Source organism: Thermobia domestica, chromosome 18, assembly GCF_964235325.1.
Source record: "Thermobia domestica chromosome 18, izTheDome1.hap1.1, whole genome shotgun sequence".
Classification (NCBI taxonomy): domain Eukaryota; kingdom Metazoa; phylum Arthropoda; class Insecta; order Zygentoma; family Lepismatidae; genus Thermobia; species Thermobia domestica.
Window position 1 is genome coordinate 163,715,083 of NC_137471.1, and position 17,368 is coordinate 163,732,450.

Consider the following 17,368-nt stretch of genomic DNA (forward strand, 5'->3'; position numbering starts at 1 on the left):
CTATCCCTAGTATATACTCGTATACTATACAACCACATATATATCTATATATAAATATATATACTATAACATATATACACACACCTATATAGAGATAACTAATATGGACTAATAAATACATAAACACGTGTGGAACAATCAATATATATATCACATTATAATAGATATATGTATTCATATCTTATACTTTAAGTTTTTTCAACAACCTATTCCACTGTTGGTCGATGATCAGTCCTGAGTTCCAGTTCGTAGCTTTATTACCCTCCATTTCTATAAACCGTGCCTCCTTCCATTTCCTAACTATGCTTCTTTCTTCTTGGCCTAAAATTTTACTTCATTCCAATTAACTGAATGTCCCGTGCCCTTACGTGTTTGTAGACCACATTTTTGTTCCTTTCTAGCCTAACGTCATCCTTATGTTGTCTTATTCGCTCTCTTAGTCTCTTTCCAGTTTCCCCAATATAACACATATCACACTCGCCGCACTGAATTTTAAAAATCAGTCCTTTTTTCTCCATCATTACCCCTTGTTATTCTTCTGTCTTCTTCCTTCTTTTTTTTCCCTTATTACATCCAGAAACCTCTTGCTCCCTTTTCTGTAAGTTGAGATGCCCCCCCCATCTTCTTAAGCATTCTTTTAATGATTTCTGCTTCTTCTCCCAAACTTTCTATGCCCCACCACATTTTTCTTCTTTCTTCTATTCCTCCTTCACTTTGCTCTCCTTCCCGGCTTATTTCTTTTTCTTAGTTTATCTTCTCCCATCTGCTTCTGTATTTTAGCCTCTTTCTATCGTATCCATTATTCTCCACCTGCTTATGGAATGATTATACTCTGTTCCGCCTTGTCTCCTTCACTGGTTATTTGTTTAATTCTATTCTCCATGTTAATGATGAAATTCCTCTTGGTCGAGTAATCTACATAACTTCGGGCGTGGCAATAGTTTCCCGACGCGCAACTTTTAAAATACCATTCTGTGTATATCACTCCTTGTTTCCTCCTTATTCTCATATGCAGGAAAAGTATAGCCTCTTCCTTTTCTACCTCTAGCTCCAGTTGTATGCCTTTCTCTATATCCTCAATTTCTTTACAAACTATACCAATTGCCTTACAGTTCCTTTCCAAATCCCCAAGCAATCGTCAACATATCTAGCAAAACACACTAATCTGTCACTTCCTTTCATCCTTACTTTCTTCTCCCAGTCGTTCATAGTAATTTCTGCTAGCACTGGACTCAACCTGGAACCTATGCTTAGTCCTTCCTTGACTTTCAATAAATTATCACCTATAACACAATAACTGTTATTCCATATAGTCTTCAGGGCCTCCTTCAGTCCTTCTCCACTCCAACCATTGATCTTCCTTATCCTTCATCAATTTAGTGATGACTTTAACAATGTTGTTTCTTCTTAGACTTGAAAACATAGCCTTCACATCGACACTGAAAATGATATTTTTAGCTTTGCTCTGTCCTACTTCCTCCAACCTTCTTCTTAACTCAACCGAGTTTTTCAAACTGCTACTGTCTTGTTGCTTCCTTAACATTTCCACAACCTTCTTTAACTCCTCCTCCAATGGTTCAAATATATTTCCTCGGCTATCTAATACTGGTCTCAGTTTTACCTCCTACTTATGAACTTTTGGAAAACCTTTCATTAGCGGTATCCTACCTTCTTTATGAAGACCTCTTTCAAAACCTGCTTTTGTTAGTGATACTAAAACTTTTTCTTTAATTTCCTCAGACACAGATCTTTCACCTATCACCTCGTAAGTATCATCACAGATATCATTCAATGTTTCTTTGTATCATTGTTTTTCCATCACCACAATGGCACCACCTTTGTCCGCTTGTTGCACACATATGTCTTTTCGCTTCTTTATATCCTTCAACACACTGTACTCGTGTTTTGAAAGGTTTCCCTTTGGCTTCTTTATGTTCCTTTCCACAATCACCTTAGCCTTTCTCCTTATCTTATCCCTTATCTCCTTGTCCTGAACTTGAACTATGGCTTGCTCTACCGAGTATATAACCTCTTCTGCGTCCAATCTTTGTTCTTTCCTTTAAACTTATAGCCTAAACTTAACACTTTCTTCTCATCATCCGACAACGTCACATCACCTATTACTACCACCTTTTTGTCAATGTCCTCCTCCTGATTTGACTTCCACCCTAACCGCCTTCCCTTTTCCATTAATCTTTTCTTCACTTTCATATTAAATTTCTCTTCCCACACTTCCAGTCTCTTTATAACTATATCCCTAGTAAATATCAACAAACTATCACTAATGTCACTTTTTAACTGGTATACACATGGTATAGTATTGACTCTCCATCTAATATTCCAGAACATCTAATCATAACTATTTATTACAAATCTTTATGTGTCACAATGACATTCATGTATGTTCTACCAGGTCGTCCTATTCCCCTCCCATTCCAATATTCTAATAATTTCCGACATTACCTGATCTCTTCCAATATTAACATCCATAGCCGCTCAGACAGAAATTGCTTTTAACAATTGTATCACTGCCTCCACTACAGGCTTCATTCACCCATTACCAAAACCAATCCGTTCCTGATCTAACACTACTCCTGACATAGTGATCACATGATTTCTCGCCCACAGTATTTTCATCTACATGCTAGATCCTCTGGAATGTAGATCGCTACTAAACTTACTAAACTCATACAATGTCAGCGACCTATACAATGTCAGGGTAGTGCCTCAAATAATTCAATATTTTCAGAGTAATAAACAAACTGCATGGCTCTGGATAAGTAGAGTAACAAATAAAACACAGTTCTGACCAGAGCAGACTGAAATATATTGAAAACTATACTTACAATATGCTACAGTTTCAAGGATCTAACGTCCTCTTCACCAGATACAGAAGAAGATGCCTGATACCGGATGAAGAGGACGTTAGGTCCTTGAAACTGTAACACATTGTAAGAATAGTTTTTAATAATTTCATTCTGCTCTAGTCAGAACTGTTTTTTATTTGTTATTTTCAGAGTACTTCAACTTAAATGCTGTTAGTGTATATATATATATATATATATATATATATATATATATATATATATATATATATATACAGAGTGAATCAAAAGTCTAGAAACGGTGGAATAACTCGAGAACTTAACCTCGAATCGAAAAACAACAAAAAAAACACTCGTTTAGTAATATGTAAAAAATCTGAAGAAACCAAACTCGCCTCTCTAGACCCACCCCCTGGGAGCTGGGGTGGGGTCAACTTTGAAATTCAAATGGAAACCCCAATTTTTGATTGACGATTTGGATTCTACGGCCCAAACTATGTAAGGTTTCATCAACACTTTTCCGTCAATGCATAATCGGCGTCATGGCGCTATAATCGGCGAAAGTAAATTAACTGTTTGGGATCAAAAAGAAAAACATTTTGCTGTTAGACCGACATTTGTTACCAACAGTTCCGTCACCGTTAAGGACTCGCCACTTATAAACGAATCGTTCAGATGAACGTCGCTTTAACCAACAGGTTTCATTGTGAGCCTCTCCGTTGGGTAGAAGCACGGAGAGGAGGGGAAAAAACAAGTCAGTCTGACGATTGTTTCTGGCGTGATAATACCATGTAACCACGCAGTGTCTAAATCAAAGACTTAGACGAACAACAGTGTGACATACTAGTTACATATAGTGAACTATGTTACATACGTAATGCACTCAATTACAATGCTTAGCGCATCAAAAGTTTAAAAAGTACAACGATGAGCCAACACTAAATATAAAGTGCATTGATTATGATTATAATGACGCCGAGAAAAGAAAACCTAATGCCTGTCTCAGACGGGACTGAAGTAAATCTGCATTTCACGATCTAAAACTCACGACCTTACTTAACGATCGTGTGAGAGGTAACTTGCCCTTAGGTCATGTTGAAATTTTCTGCTGTTTTTATTTGGATCCTCACTTGGAAGAAATAGAAGTTTCTATTTTCTTCTGGACTTATTTATTTATTTATTTATTTCATTTTCCGCCGTAAGAACTTAGCGTTCATGGCTTCGTCAAGAGATACAGTTACGGTTACAATTAATAATAATAATAATTACAAGAGAAACGCTACAATTAATAATACAGTTATTTAAAAAATATTATATAATAATACAATATATATAATAATAATACAAAATATATACGTAACAATAAAACTAAAAGTGCATTTTTAGAGAAAATATAAATTGTACCTTATTTTATATATTTCAAAATTCAAGTAAATCGTAATATTTATATTACAAAGAAATATCACACTGAAGATATTGATCTAAACCATAGAAAAGATGTTTATGTTACAGCAACTTGAGGTGTCTTTTAAACTGCAAGCTTGGCATTCGTTTGATACGATCTGGTAATTTATTATAAAGTTTTATTCCTATGTGGTGTAACGAATTTTGAGTTCTTGTTAGACGGAAATTTTTTATATGAATATGATTCTTTGTTCTTGTGTTGTATTGGTGTAGGTCCGAATTGAGTTGAAAGTTTCTTTTATTCATATGTATGAATGGTGTTGTTTCGAGAATGTATATACACTGTATATTTTAAGTTTCTGAAACAGTGGTCTACTTGGTGTATGAAACGGAACTGATAACTATATTTGTAACATTTTCTTCTGCATTGTAAATACTTTCTTCGCATAACAGGTATTACCCCAGGAAATGATTCCATACGATAGAATTGACTGGATCAAGCCGAAATAAATTGTTTTCAATGTTTCTGTAGTTAGAATCTTACTAACTTCACGTATAAGATATATATTCGCGCTTAGTTTTCTCAACAAATCATTCACGTGATCATCCGGTGTTAACTTAGAGTCTAATTTTAACCCTAAGAATTTAAAAGTGTCAGATAGTATCTGCATGAGTTCTTCGTCTATACGTATTTGATGTATATTTAGAGAGTTCAGTTTTCCTTCATTGAAACTTATTATAGTTGTTTTCGCTGTATTTAAGTTAAGTTGGTTTGCTTTTAGCCATTCTGCAATTTTATCTGTCGTCTTCTTAAATATGAATTCCTCGCAGCAAATGTTATTTGGAATGTCAACAAAAATGTTTGTATCATCCGCAAAAAGTACGGTTTTGTTTGGAACTATATAATCAGGAAGATCGTTAATGTATATAAGAAAAAGTATAGGACCTAATATTGATCCTTGTGGAACTCCGTGCCTAATGTGTCTTACCTCTGACTTGGTTGGACCTATTTCTACATATTGCATGCGGTTAGTCAAATAGGATTGGAACCATAAATTAGCATGACCTCTAATGCCATAACTACGCAATTTATTCAATGAAATTTTGTGATTAACAAGGTCAAAATCTTTGTGATATCCAGAAAAATTCCATATATTTCATTTCTTCTCACTCCCGCTTTATATATATCACTCAGAAAAGCAACTACAGCATTGCTAATTGATTTGCACTTCCTAAACCCGAATTGGCTCTTCGTGAAGATATTGTTCTTTTCCAAAAAGGACACCAGTCTTTTATACATTTTTCTAAAATTTTGGAGAAAACAGATAGAATAGAGATAGGACGATAATTTCCTGGGTCAGTAGTTGATCCTTTTTTGTGTATAGGTCTTATTTTTGCAAGTTTAAGATCTTCTGGAAATGTTCCCGTTTCGAGGGAGGAATTGCATATATCTGTCAACTGTATAAGAAAATATTCGGCACGCATTTTAAACAATTAATAAGGAATATCGTTGGGTCCAGAAGACCTTTTCGTCTTCATTTTTTTATTAATCGATCTTATTTCTAACTCTGTCGTAGGTATTAAGTATATAGATACAGAGTTACTACATAATATTAGTAATGTTTCTTCGCCTCTGCTTATTTCTGGAAGGACAGTTTCTACTGTAGCGGTTCCAAGTCCCACAGTCTTAACTAGCTCCACAGAAGGGTAAGTAAGGCCGTAAGAATTGTCGGAGTACTCTTTGAAAGCTATTCCAACCTCAAACAACTCATCATGATTTTCGGAAGTAAGGCAGGACCTTCAACTATCACGGCTCAAACCTTAGACCACTCCAACGATTCAGAGTTCCCACTTATTTGGCGAGCAAAACTTTGTTGATTTTCCGAATTTACCGAGTCACTATTTACAAATTTCCAAGTCTGTATATAATGTAAAAAAAATAACCACGTTCTTCCCGACCAAGGAGCCCCATCTATTATACAAGTGCACGTATATAGCGAGCATGTAATCATCCAGACATTTTGCGAGTAAGCTGAATTCACTGCCTTTTTCAGATTTTTGAGGTTTGTGGTAACCCTGCTTGAGTTATTGTCACATTCATTTTTCCTGAAGAGAAAAAACCTAAGTAGCAATGACAATCCAATACTCACATATGGGGTAAAACTTGATGAAAAGGAGTTAACTTTGTTCAATTGAAATCTACAGCAACCAGTATTATTTTTAAACATAATGCTTTGCAATAAGTCGAAATGAAATAAAACTAAACTTTATTTCTAGCATTGTAACGGAGGAGTTTTTGTTAACCTTTAAATACACAACTACAATATTATTAAGACAATAATAACGGAGAATTTGTGCAGGCAAAATCCAGCGGAATGAAGATAGCCGATGAAAAATTTCAAGAATTTAATTTATTTAGACAAGATAGTATGTTTAATTTGAAGATTGAGGTCTATATATATTTCCCTTAAACCTACTCCCCTCCTCCCGTGCTGAAAACGAACACTTCAGGTAGTCAATTCTTAATTTTAACTTGCGTTGTGGAAAGATATAAGGTTACTTTCATAATTCAAGATTCACACTATTGTTAACAAACCTTACCAAATATTTGATAAATTACACAAGCAAATATATGAGCATTAGAAAAATAATTTTAAAAAATTAAACTTACCGTAAGTTTCCTGATGATTTAGGGTTGATGCAACCGCATGGCTTAAAACTTGGGCTGCTATGCTGACTTTCATAGCCTTAAACCCAACTGAATGTAAACATCAACTGGGTCGAATCAATCTCATGGCTCTTGCGTATGTGTGCCCAACTCCCAGTTTTCACTACCAGATTTTCCCCAATTTTCACAGGCACATGAAAATCATGACGATACATCATGTTTCTGGTGCATTTGAGGAGACGAGTTGGGTGATACAAGGTGAATATCTTCTGCTGCTGTTCATGATCACCGGAAGAACCACGGGTCATCTTCTTTTGAGCCTAGAAGTTTCAACGCCTTCATATTATTAGCCCCCATATCGCACACATTGCCTGCAACGTGAATACCAGCACTCATGCATGAAGCCAGTACATCCTTCGTGATCTGAGACAGAACTTCGGACTCTACTACACCCTGTGTGAAGTAGAAGGCAATAGGCTGTCTCCATCCAATTCTCAGCCTATTAATCATGAATAGAAGAGCATGATTGGCTATATGGTGTGTACGGCGTAAGTACCTAAGTCCTCATATCCAATGAATCTATTTGAAGATGAATCATATTGAATATGTTGTGTAATAGACATTTCGTCAACCATTAGAACACACATACGAACCAATTCGCACTTCTCTTTAAGAGGATGAGAAAGTGTAATGAAAACAGACTTGTTAATACCGGGATGAAAGGAGAAGGAGTTCAGTAGTTTAGTTAGAGTTTTTCTACTTGGGAGGGCAAATATGGAACTTAGGATGGTATACTTTTTGGGTGATATTTTATACAAGGAAAGGGTTAACAACTTTTCGTCAAAAGTCTGTCTTCGACTCTTTGCGCGCAACTTAGAACAACGAATGTGTCCTGCTGGAAAAGTTGCAGAAGCCAGGGACATCCACTTTGCAAGAGTTTGTACCACCTCCATTGATGCGTTATCTGCATCCTGCAACTTTTCCAAAATTGATGTGCTTTTCCTGTACTTCCTTTTCATATGATATAAAGATTTCTTATTTTTCCTAATATTTTCGTAGAGTTTGTTTTGTTTGAGAGTTAACTGAGACTTCCTTGTCCCACCAATAGTAGCCAAAATTGATTTTCTTTTACTATCAGGCATGGATAAAGCATTATCTCCTTCATGCGAAGGAGTTAACACTTGACATTCCTTATAACGGTGATCCGAAATCGAAGACAAAGGTTGAAAATTGACATCTGAAGAAGTGGAAGGATCAGAAGGATGAAGTTCAATGGAGCATGTAGGTCGTTGCTGGAACAAAGAACTCTTGGACTTTGAGGTAACATGAGGACTAGACTGGAGTAAGGAATGAACACAGTAGTTGTGATCAAGGAAAACAACAGAAAAGTCTGCTTCTGAAGAACAACCAGACGGCTTTTCTACTTCTCACTTGATGGAAGGCTGTACTCATTGGAGCATGCAGATCTGGTTGGTTCTGCAACATTATCACTTCGGCATACAGTATCTACCATTGGTAGAGCACCACTAATGAGACAGTTTCTACTTGGAGATTTAAACTTTGTGTCATCGAAGTGATTTGCACACATGTATGCGTTTTCTACAACCTTTCCTATCCATCGAGGATTCTTCTTAGCTTTTATCCATTTTTGACACCTGTCAAAATAAAGAAACAACAAAAATAGGGTAAGTGGTTAAAGCGTCACGTTAACTGGCTTATTACAGATACTTTTGTTACTTGTAATATCATTAGAATATAGGAATATGAAACAAGCCAAAACTTGCTATTATCACTTTAACTTATCACACAAAATGTACCCTGCGTAACTGTTCCAAATTATAAGATTATTAATCTACTTTTGACTCCTTTTGTTGATCTGAGTACCCAAAGCAAATAATTAAATACATCAATCTCCATTCAAATTGATATATACGAGATCCGTCTCATAAATATCCAGATAATCCAAACACGTCAGTTACAAACATGTAACTATGTCAAAGGGGCGTGCGCTTGTTAGTGCAAGTTTCAAATTTCAGCTATTCTCTCGTCATGTTATCAAGATACGGACGGATGACAAGCTCACCAAATACACCAGCCAAAATTTAGACCTAACTTAGTTTCAAGTAAGTTTCACATTTTCTGCCCCATTCAAGAGAATCGTACTCGACAAAACATTTTTTGCACTACTAGGAGTAACTGGTACAGAGGCCTCCGCATGTATCATCACTTTTCTTCGGAAAAGTTAATAGATCTAAAGTTATAACAAGGTTGTCAAAAGTGTCAGGGACTAGTGAACAAAAACAGGGTTCCCGGAATATAGAGGCCCGATAGTAAACGAATGTTGGCACATATAATATTAGAGAACTACATAATATTTAATTTCAAAGTAACGATTAGCATTACCAGTACTATAATGACAAAAAATGATGGGTATGATTTGTTTATACTTATATTACGAAAAAGAAATTAATTACAATGAACACTACTGGCTTCAAATATTTAGTACGAAAATTCTTATTAATCCCGCAAAAAAAGTTGAAAACGAATTTGCACGTGAAACATTTTACTCACAATGTAATCGAAGTCGCGTAACAATTGAGGTCAACGAGATAGAAGTCAATCAGAAGCGTCATGGTGGCAATAAGAAGTGGAGAATTCCCTTACAAAAGGAGCACAAAATCCCAATTTACCATCTTGTAACACGTCTTCTTCAGAAATCAATCGTAGTGAAGATAGCATACAATTTAATGTCCTACGAATATACTCTGAAGCTAAGAGACAGTGATGATAGTCACAGAAATATTGAAGCGAAGAATGTGAAAGTGGGAACAAACAGGGTCACCTCAAGAAAATCCATGCACACAGCGCTTGTCCACTACAAACATCACTTGGCGGGAGGTAGATTTGAGCCAGGAACCCCACATGCCAGTAGTGAGCGCTCTACCATTGCCAACAAAGCTCCATATATTTAATATGTACTTGCAGCAGATAGTCTCAGCAGGTTACGTACGATATGGGAACACAAAACCACTTTTCAGCTTCAAATATCAATCATTTCTAATTTTGCTTAATATATAGCAATAAGATACACAACAAACGCAAACGTAACTTAAGATTTAGCTTGTTGAAGTTTAGCGCCCAATCAGCAGCAAGGCACTGTGAGACGTGGACTTACAGGTAAGATCCACAACCACAGTGAGGTCTTCAAATTTTGTAATGTTCTCTCACAGAGAATCGAATCAGGGACCACGTAACCATTAGATCAAAGGGGAGGGTAATTTAGGTAATTTCCTGTTCGCATAGTTCTTATTTGTTTGTTATACTTTGTTAATACTAGACATTTCAGAATGAGGATGCCTTTCTCTAAATTCTAATTTATAATATGTAAAAAGGTGCATCACTAAATACGAATGGTAAACTCAGATATTTTAACTTTTCAAGCTCGCAGAGACTTAAAGTGAATTCGAAAAAATCGACATAGGTTCAGGTGAGTTATTTTTCTTATCGAGGTGTATAAAACCCCGATAAATACTACATTTTAATCCTCAATGCTTGTGTAGTGGCTAGCGCGTTCCCGTGTTTGATTCCTACCTGTATCATAAAATGTAGCCTATCTCCTTTTTTCACTTTCATTAATCATCTGTCCCTTTAAGAGAATATTCGTGGAGTATTAAACTAATATAATATTTTCAAATACTGCATTTTCTCGGCAAAGTTAGGTTCATAGTGATTAGAAGATTGGAACTAGGAGAATTATTCCTTGACGCAGCACGGGATCATAGCAACCTGAAGAAATGATGGTTGGAAAATATTACGGAGAGTTATAACTCTAAAGGTACTGGGATGTGAGTAATTTCCATTCAGTTCTGACTCAAATACATCAGTTTATCAAATCTAAATTATAAGCAAGACATTTTTTTTTTGTCATACATATAAAGTATCTCAATTTATAACCGCTGCCACAGATCCGTCGGCGGCCTAATTGGATGCACCTTAGAATACACGCTTCAACTGCAGATCGATAAGTAAAGCTGCTTTAAAAATGTGGAGTAGAATACAGCAGGGTAAATATTAGCTTAGCGTTACGAAAGTTAGGACTCATTTTTTTAAAAAATTAATTGAGTGTAATTTCTCATCACCGTAAGCGGGTATTAGCGAATGGCTTGTATCACGGAGCAAATCTCATAAAGTTAGTCTTTTAGGGAATTTGAGTAATGTTGCTCAAAAATACTGTTTATAGCTATAATGATTTTGTGCTCCTAAAGTGAACCAAATTAAGATTCTCTATTGGAACACCTATTCTTAACTTGCATTTTGAAGACGAAATGACCTGTTTTATATTTCCCAACATTTAAGCTTTCATTTACACTAATCTTTATTCCATTCTGCCTTACACAAACATAGCGTTATCTTTACAAAGCTCGCTCCAGCTGGTACACTCTCTTAGAAACGAGAAATTACACTATATTAATTTTATAAAAATAGGTCAAAACGTGCATAAACTTAAGCTAACCCATTTCTACTCCCACTGTACCTATTTCATAACTTACTCTACCCTACCCTTCTATTGAACCCTTTTAAAACGTGACTACTTATCGATGCGCAGCTGGAGCATGTATTATAGTGTACCCAAACCGCTTAAAGCACACAGAACTGAAATCAAAAAAATTTTGATAAAAGTTAATAAGACTAATTTGGGTGTGTCTAATTTACTGACCAGAATATTTTCTTGGCCACCGCCAAAACTATGAAAGCCATCAACTTGAAATTTTCACCAAATATGCCCCTCAATACCCCCAATATATCCACTAAATTTCATTCAGATATCTCAATATTTACTATACATCTAAATCAAAAAATTGTTAAAATTTTGGTATAACTTGGCCACCGCCAAAACTATGATGGCCACCAACTTCAAATTATCACCAAATATGCCCCTCAACACCCCCAATATATCCACTAAATTTCATTCAGATATCTCAATATTTACTATTAATCTATATCAAAAAATTGTAAACTTTTGATATAACTTGGCCACCGCCAAAACTATGACGGCCACCAACTTCAAATTTTCACCAAATATGCCCCTCAACACCCCCAATATATCCACCAAATTTCATACAGATATCTAAATATTTACTATATATCTATATCAAAAAATTCTTAAAATTTTGGTATAACTTGGCCACTGCCAAAACTATGAGGTCCACCAACTTCAAATTTTCACCAAATATGCTACTTAACACCCCCAATATAACCACTAAATTTCATTCAGATATCTCAATATTTACTATATACCTAAATCAAAAAAATGTCAAAATTTTGGTTTAACTTGGCCACCGCCAAAACTATGATGGACACCAACAATAAATTTTCACCAATTATGCCCCTCAACACCCCTAATATATCCACCAAATTTCATTCAGATATCTCAATATTTACTATTAATCTATATCAAAAAAATTGTTAAAATTTTGGTATAACTTGGCCACCGCCCAAACTATGATGGCAGCCAACTTCAAATTTTCACCAAATATGCCCCTCAACACCCCCAATATATCCACCAAATTTCATTGAGATATCTGAATATTTACTATATACTTATATCAAAATATTGTTAAAATTTTGGTATAACTTGGCCACCGCCAAAACTACGAGGGCCTCCAACTTGAAATATTTACCAAATATATATTTCTACACCCCCAATATATCCGGCAAATTTCATTCAGATATCTCAATATTTACTGTATATATATATTAAAAAATTGTTAAAATTTTGGTATAACTTGGCCACCGCCAAAACTATGATGGCCACCAACTTCTAATTTTCACCAAATATGCCCCACAAAACTCCCAATATATCCACCCAATTTCATTCAGATATCTCAATATTTACTATATATCTATATCAAAAAATTGTTAAAATTTTGGTGTAACTTAGGCACCGCCTAAACTATGATGGCCACCAACTTCTAATTTTCACCAAATATTCCCCTCAACACCCCAATATATCCACCAAATTTCATTCAAATATCTCAATATTTACTATATATCTATATCAAAAAATTGTTAAAATTTTGGTATAACTTTGCCACTGCCAAAACTATGATGGCCAACAACTTCAAATTTCTACCGAATATGCCCCTCAACACCCCCAATATATCCACCAAATTTCATTCAGATATCTAAATATTTACTATATATCTATATCAAAAAATTGTTAAAATTTTGGTATAACTTGACCACCGCCAAAACTATGAAGGCCACCAACTTCAAACTTCCACCAAATTGGGCCATCAAAACCCCTAATATATCGACCAAATTTCATTCAGATATCTTAATATTTTATATATATCTATATTAAAAAAATTCTTAAAATTTTGGTTTAACTTGGCCACCGCCAAAATTATGATGGCCACCAACTTCAAATTTTTACCAAATATGCCATTCAACACCCCCTATATATCCACCAAATTTCATTCAGATATCTCATTATTTACTATATATCTATATCAAAAAATTTCAAATTTTGGTATAACATGGCCACCGCCAAAACTAGGATGGCCACCAACTTCAAATTTTCACTAAATATGCCCCTCAACACCCCCAATATATCCACCAAATTTCATTCAGATATCTCAATATTTACTATATATCTATATCTAAAAATTGTTAAAATTTTGGTATAACTTGGCCACCGTCTAAACTATGATGGCCACCAACTTCAAATTTTTACCAAATCAGCCCCTCAGCACCCCCAATATATCCACCAAATTTCACTCAGATATCTCAATATTTACTATATATCTATATAAAAAAATTGTTAAAATTTTGGTATAACTTGGCCACCGCAAAAGCTATGATCACCACCAACTTCAAATTTTCTCGAAATATGCCCGTCGACACCCCCAATATATCCACCAAACTTCATTCAGATATCTTAATATTTACTATATATCTATATCAAAAAATTCTTAAAATTTTTGTATAACTTGGCCACCGCAAAAACTATGATGGCCACCAACTTCACATTTTCACCAAATATGCCACTCGACACCCCCAATATATCCACCAAATTTCATTCAGATATCTCAATATTTACTATATATCTATATCAAAAAATTGTTAAATCTTGGTCTAAATTAGCCACCGCCAAAACTATGATGGCCACCAACTTCAAATTTTCACCAAATATGCCCCTCGACACCCCCAATATATCCACCAAATTTCATTCCGATATCTTAATATTTACTATATATCTGTATCAAAAAATTCTTAAAATTTTGGTTTAACTTGGCCACCACCAAAACTATGATGCCCATCAACTTCAAATTTTCACTAAATATGCCCCTCAGCACCCCCAATATATCCACCAAATTTCATTCAGATATCTCAATATTTACTATATATCTATATTAAAATATTGTTAAAATTTTGGTATAACTTTACCACCGCCAAAACTGTGATGGCCACCAACTTCAAATATGCCCCTCAACACCCCCAATATATCCACCAAATTTCATTCAGATATCTCAATATTTACTATATATCTATATCAAAAAATTGTTAAAATTTTGGTATAACTTGGCCACCGCCAAAACTATGATGGCCACCAACTTCAAATTTTCACCAAATATGCCCCTGAATCCCCCAATATATCCACCAAATTTCGTTCAGATATCTCAATATTTACTATATACCTATATCAAAATATTTGTAAAAATTTGGTTTAACTTGGCCACCGCCTAAACTATGAGGCCCACCAACTTGAAATATTCACCAAATATATATCTCTACACCACCAATAAATCCACAAAATTTCATTAAGATATCTCAATATTTACAATATATCTGTATCAGAAAATTGTTAAAATTTTGGTGTAACTTGGCCACCACCAAAACTATGATGGCCACAAACTTCAAATTTTCACCAGATATGCCCCTCAACACCCCCAATATATCCACTAAATTTCATTCAGATATCTCAATATTTACTATATATCTATATCAAAAAATTGTTAAAATTTTGGTATAACTTGGCCACCGCCAAAACTATGATGGCCACCAACTTCAAATTTTCACCGAATATGCCCCTCAACACCCCCAATATATCCACTAAATTTCATTAAGATATCTCAATATTTACTATATATCTATATCAAAAAATGTTAAAATTTTGGTATAACTTGACCACCGCCAAAACTATGAAGGCCACCAACTTCAAACTTTGACCAAATATGCCTTTCAACACGCCCAATATATCGACGAAATTTCATTCAGATATCTTAATATTTACTATATATCTATATCAAAAAATTGTTAAAATTTTTGTATAACTTTACCACCGCCAAAACTATGATGGCCACCAACTTCAAATTTTCACCAAATATGCCCCTCAACACAACCAATATATCCACCAACTTTCATTGAGATATCTCAATATTTACTATATACCTATATCAAAAAATTATATCTCTGAGTACTGCGAATATATCCACTAACTTTCACTGAATTATCATAATATTTACGGTATGTATATCAGAATCCGGTTAAAATTTTGATTCAGTCGAAACTCTAATGGTCTGCATTTTGGAATTTGGCGAAAATGTATCACTCAATAACCCCAATATATTCTTTAACTTTTTTCATTTATCATAATATTTACGATATACCAGTGTGTTTTACCGGATATTTTTTATCGATTTTGTTCACCACGTTTTTTAATGTTACCGACTGGTAGATGATTTTCATGTTCAGCACTGAAACGTGAAAAAATCGTTTCTTAGCAGTAAGAGACAAAATTAATTCAGCAATTCCTCGATTTTTTTTATAGAAAAGGAAATTTTGATTTTTATTGTTCAGAGAAATGAAGAATTTCTTTTTCCAATTTACAATTTAATAAATTATCAATTAAATTACGTTTAAATGGATAATTTAATTACATTATTTCTATGAATATAGGAATATTGTTTTACATTATTGTATAAATTGTTTTGAATGTATATGTTGTAAATGTGAAAAATGAAATGAAAAAATCCTTAAGTAAAAATCCACGGTTATGCCGGTTAGGCTAAAGGAGACGGTGATAATGAGATATGAGTGAAATGAAGAAAGTGGGAGAAAGGGGGAGAACCCCGAGAAAACCCACGTGCACAGTTTTTGTCCACCACAAAGTCCACATGGCGCGAGCTGGGATCGAACCAGGGACCCCAAGCACCGGAGGTGAACGCTTTACCACTGAGCCACCGCGCCCCCCTGTTGTAAATGTGCTATGATATATAGAAAGAAAATATTACTATGTATGTGTGAACTCTGAACACTATCCCTCCTTTCTGCAAACACTTCTGTAAAAATCAGTGCTTTTGTTAGTCATATCCTAAGAAAGTTTCCTAAAATACGTCACTTTATTCTTATTTCTCAAATAAAGCTATACAGTTTATTTACCCATGATGTTCCAAAAGCATTTTTAAACGAAGCGTGTCTGAAAAATAACGTGACGGGGCACTAACAATAATTTAGTTTTATGCCAAACTACAATCTAATGGTATTTCTCCACTCGAACATTATTTTCTATCAATCTCTGCCACGCTTCTTTGCATTGCTATTAGGATTCTCTTGCGATGTTCTGAAACACCGCCATAACCCCCATGTTTAATGTCCCCCACGCCTTCAAAATGGACACCATTTATAATCGCTTTTTCTCCGTCTTGGGGTACAAAATTCTCGCATGGGAAATTATTTGTTGAAGATCAAATTTCTGGTGAGCTCTGCAAAGAGGTACTAATTCAACTATTAATGGAATTGGACAGCATGCTAATTACGACATATCTAACGCACACCGAGACTCTAATATAGGGTTGGCATTCACCCGTGTTTACTTGGTAGTACCCACTTTCAGAGACTTTTTCCCGCTTAATTATTGCATAAGTGCCAAAATCACCCGTTTTTCTGCCTCCTGTGAAAGATGGACTATTCAGCTCAGACAACAGAAGATAAATATTGGCAATTGTTACTATCAATACCAATTTAAGTACAGTTCACCTCCTAATCAATATATGTTTCTATTCTTCCTCCTCCCCTCCAGACATTGTCAAGTACTGCTAAAGAAGAATTGCAGTAAACTGAAGAGGCTAGTTTAGTATGTCTTTGCCTTTTGCAATACTATGTTGCAGTTGAAAGTTTCTTTACTGTATATTCAGTGTACAAACGAGAGAAGTAACTTCAACGGTAAATTGTAAAACTGATGTTAATAGTAGGCTTGTCATATCTCCCGAAATAGCCGGGAGTCTCTCTAAATCCAACTTACTCTTCCGACCTCTCGGACAAGTTTTGGTATTTCCCGAAATTATGTGACAAATGAATTACTTAAGAAAAGTATTATTTCTGCTCTCAGTTCTTGTTTCAAATGAAACTTGCGACAATCCATGATTTAATAAAGAAAGGGGTAAAATGACGTTCAAACTGCTGGAAG

At 34.9% G+C, this 17,368-nt stretch overlaps 1 protein-coding gene across 1 annotated transcript in view; it reads right to left on the reverse strand.

Moving 5' to 3' along the window:
* Nucleotides 1-2,013: 2,013 nt before the first annotated feature.
* LOC145675353 (uncharacterized) overlaps nucleotides 2,014-17,368 on the reverse strand; it is a 34,539-nt gene continuing 19,184 nt past the window's right edge. The window contains exons 4-5 of the mRNA XM_081745755.1: nucleotides 8,322-8,552; nucleotides 2,014-2,257 (exon numbers count right to left, since the gene is read on the reverse strand). Coding sequence (XP_081601881.1) covers nucleotides 2,014-2,257; nucleotides 8,322-8,552 — 475 coding nt within the window. The remainder of the gene's footprint in view (nucleotides 2,258-8,321; nucleotides 8,553-17,368) is intronic.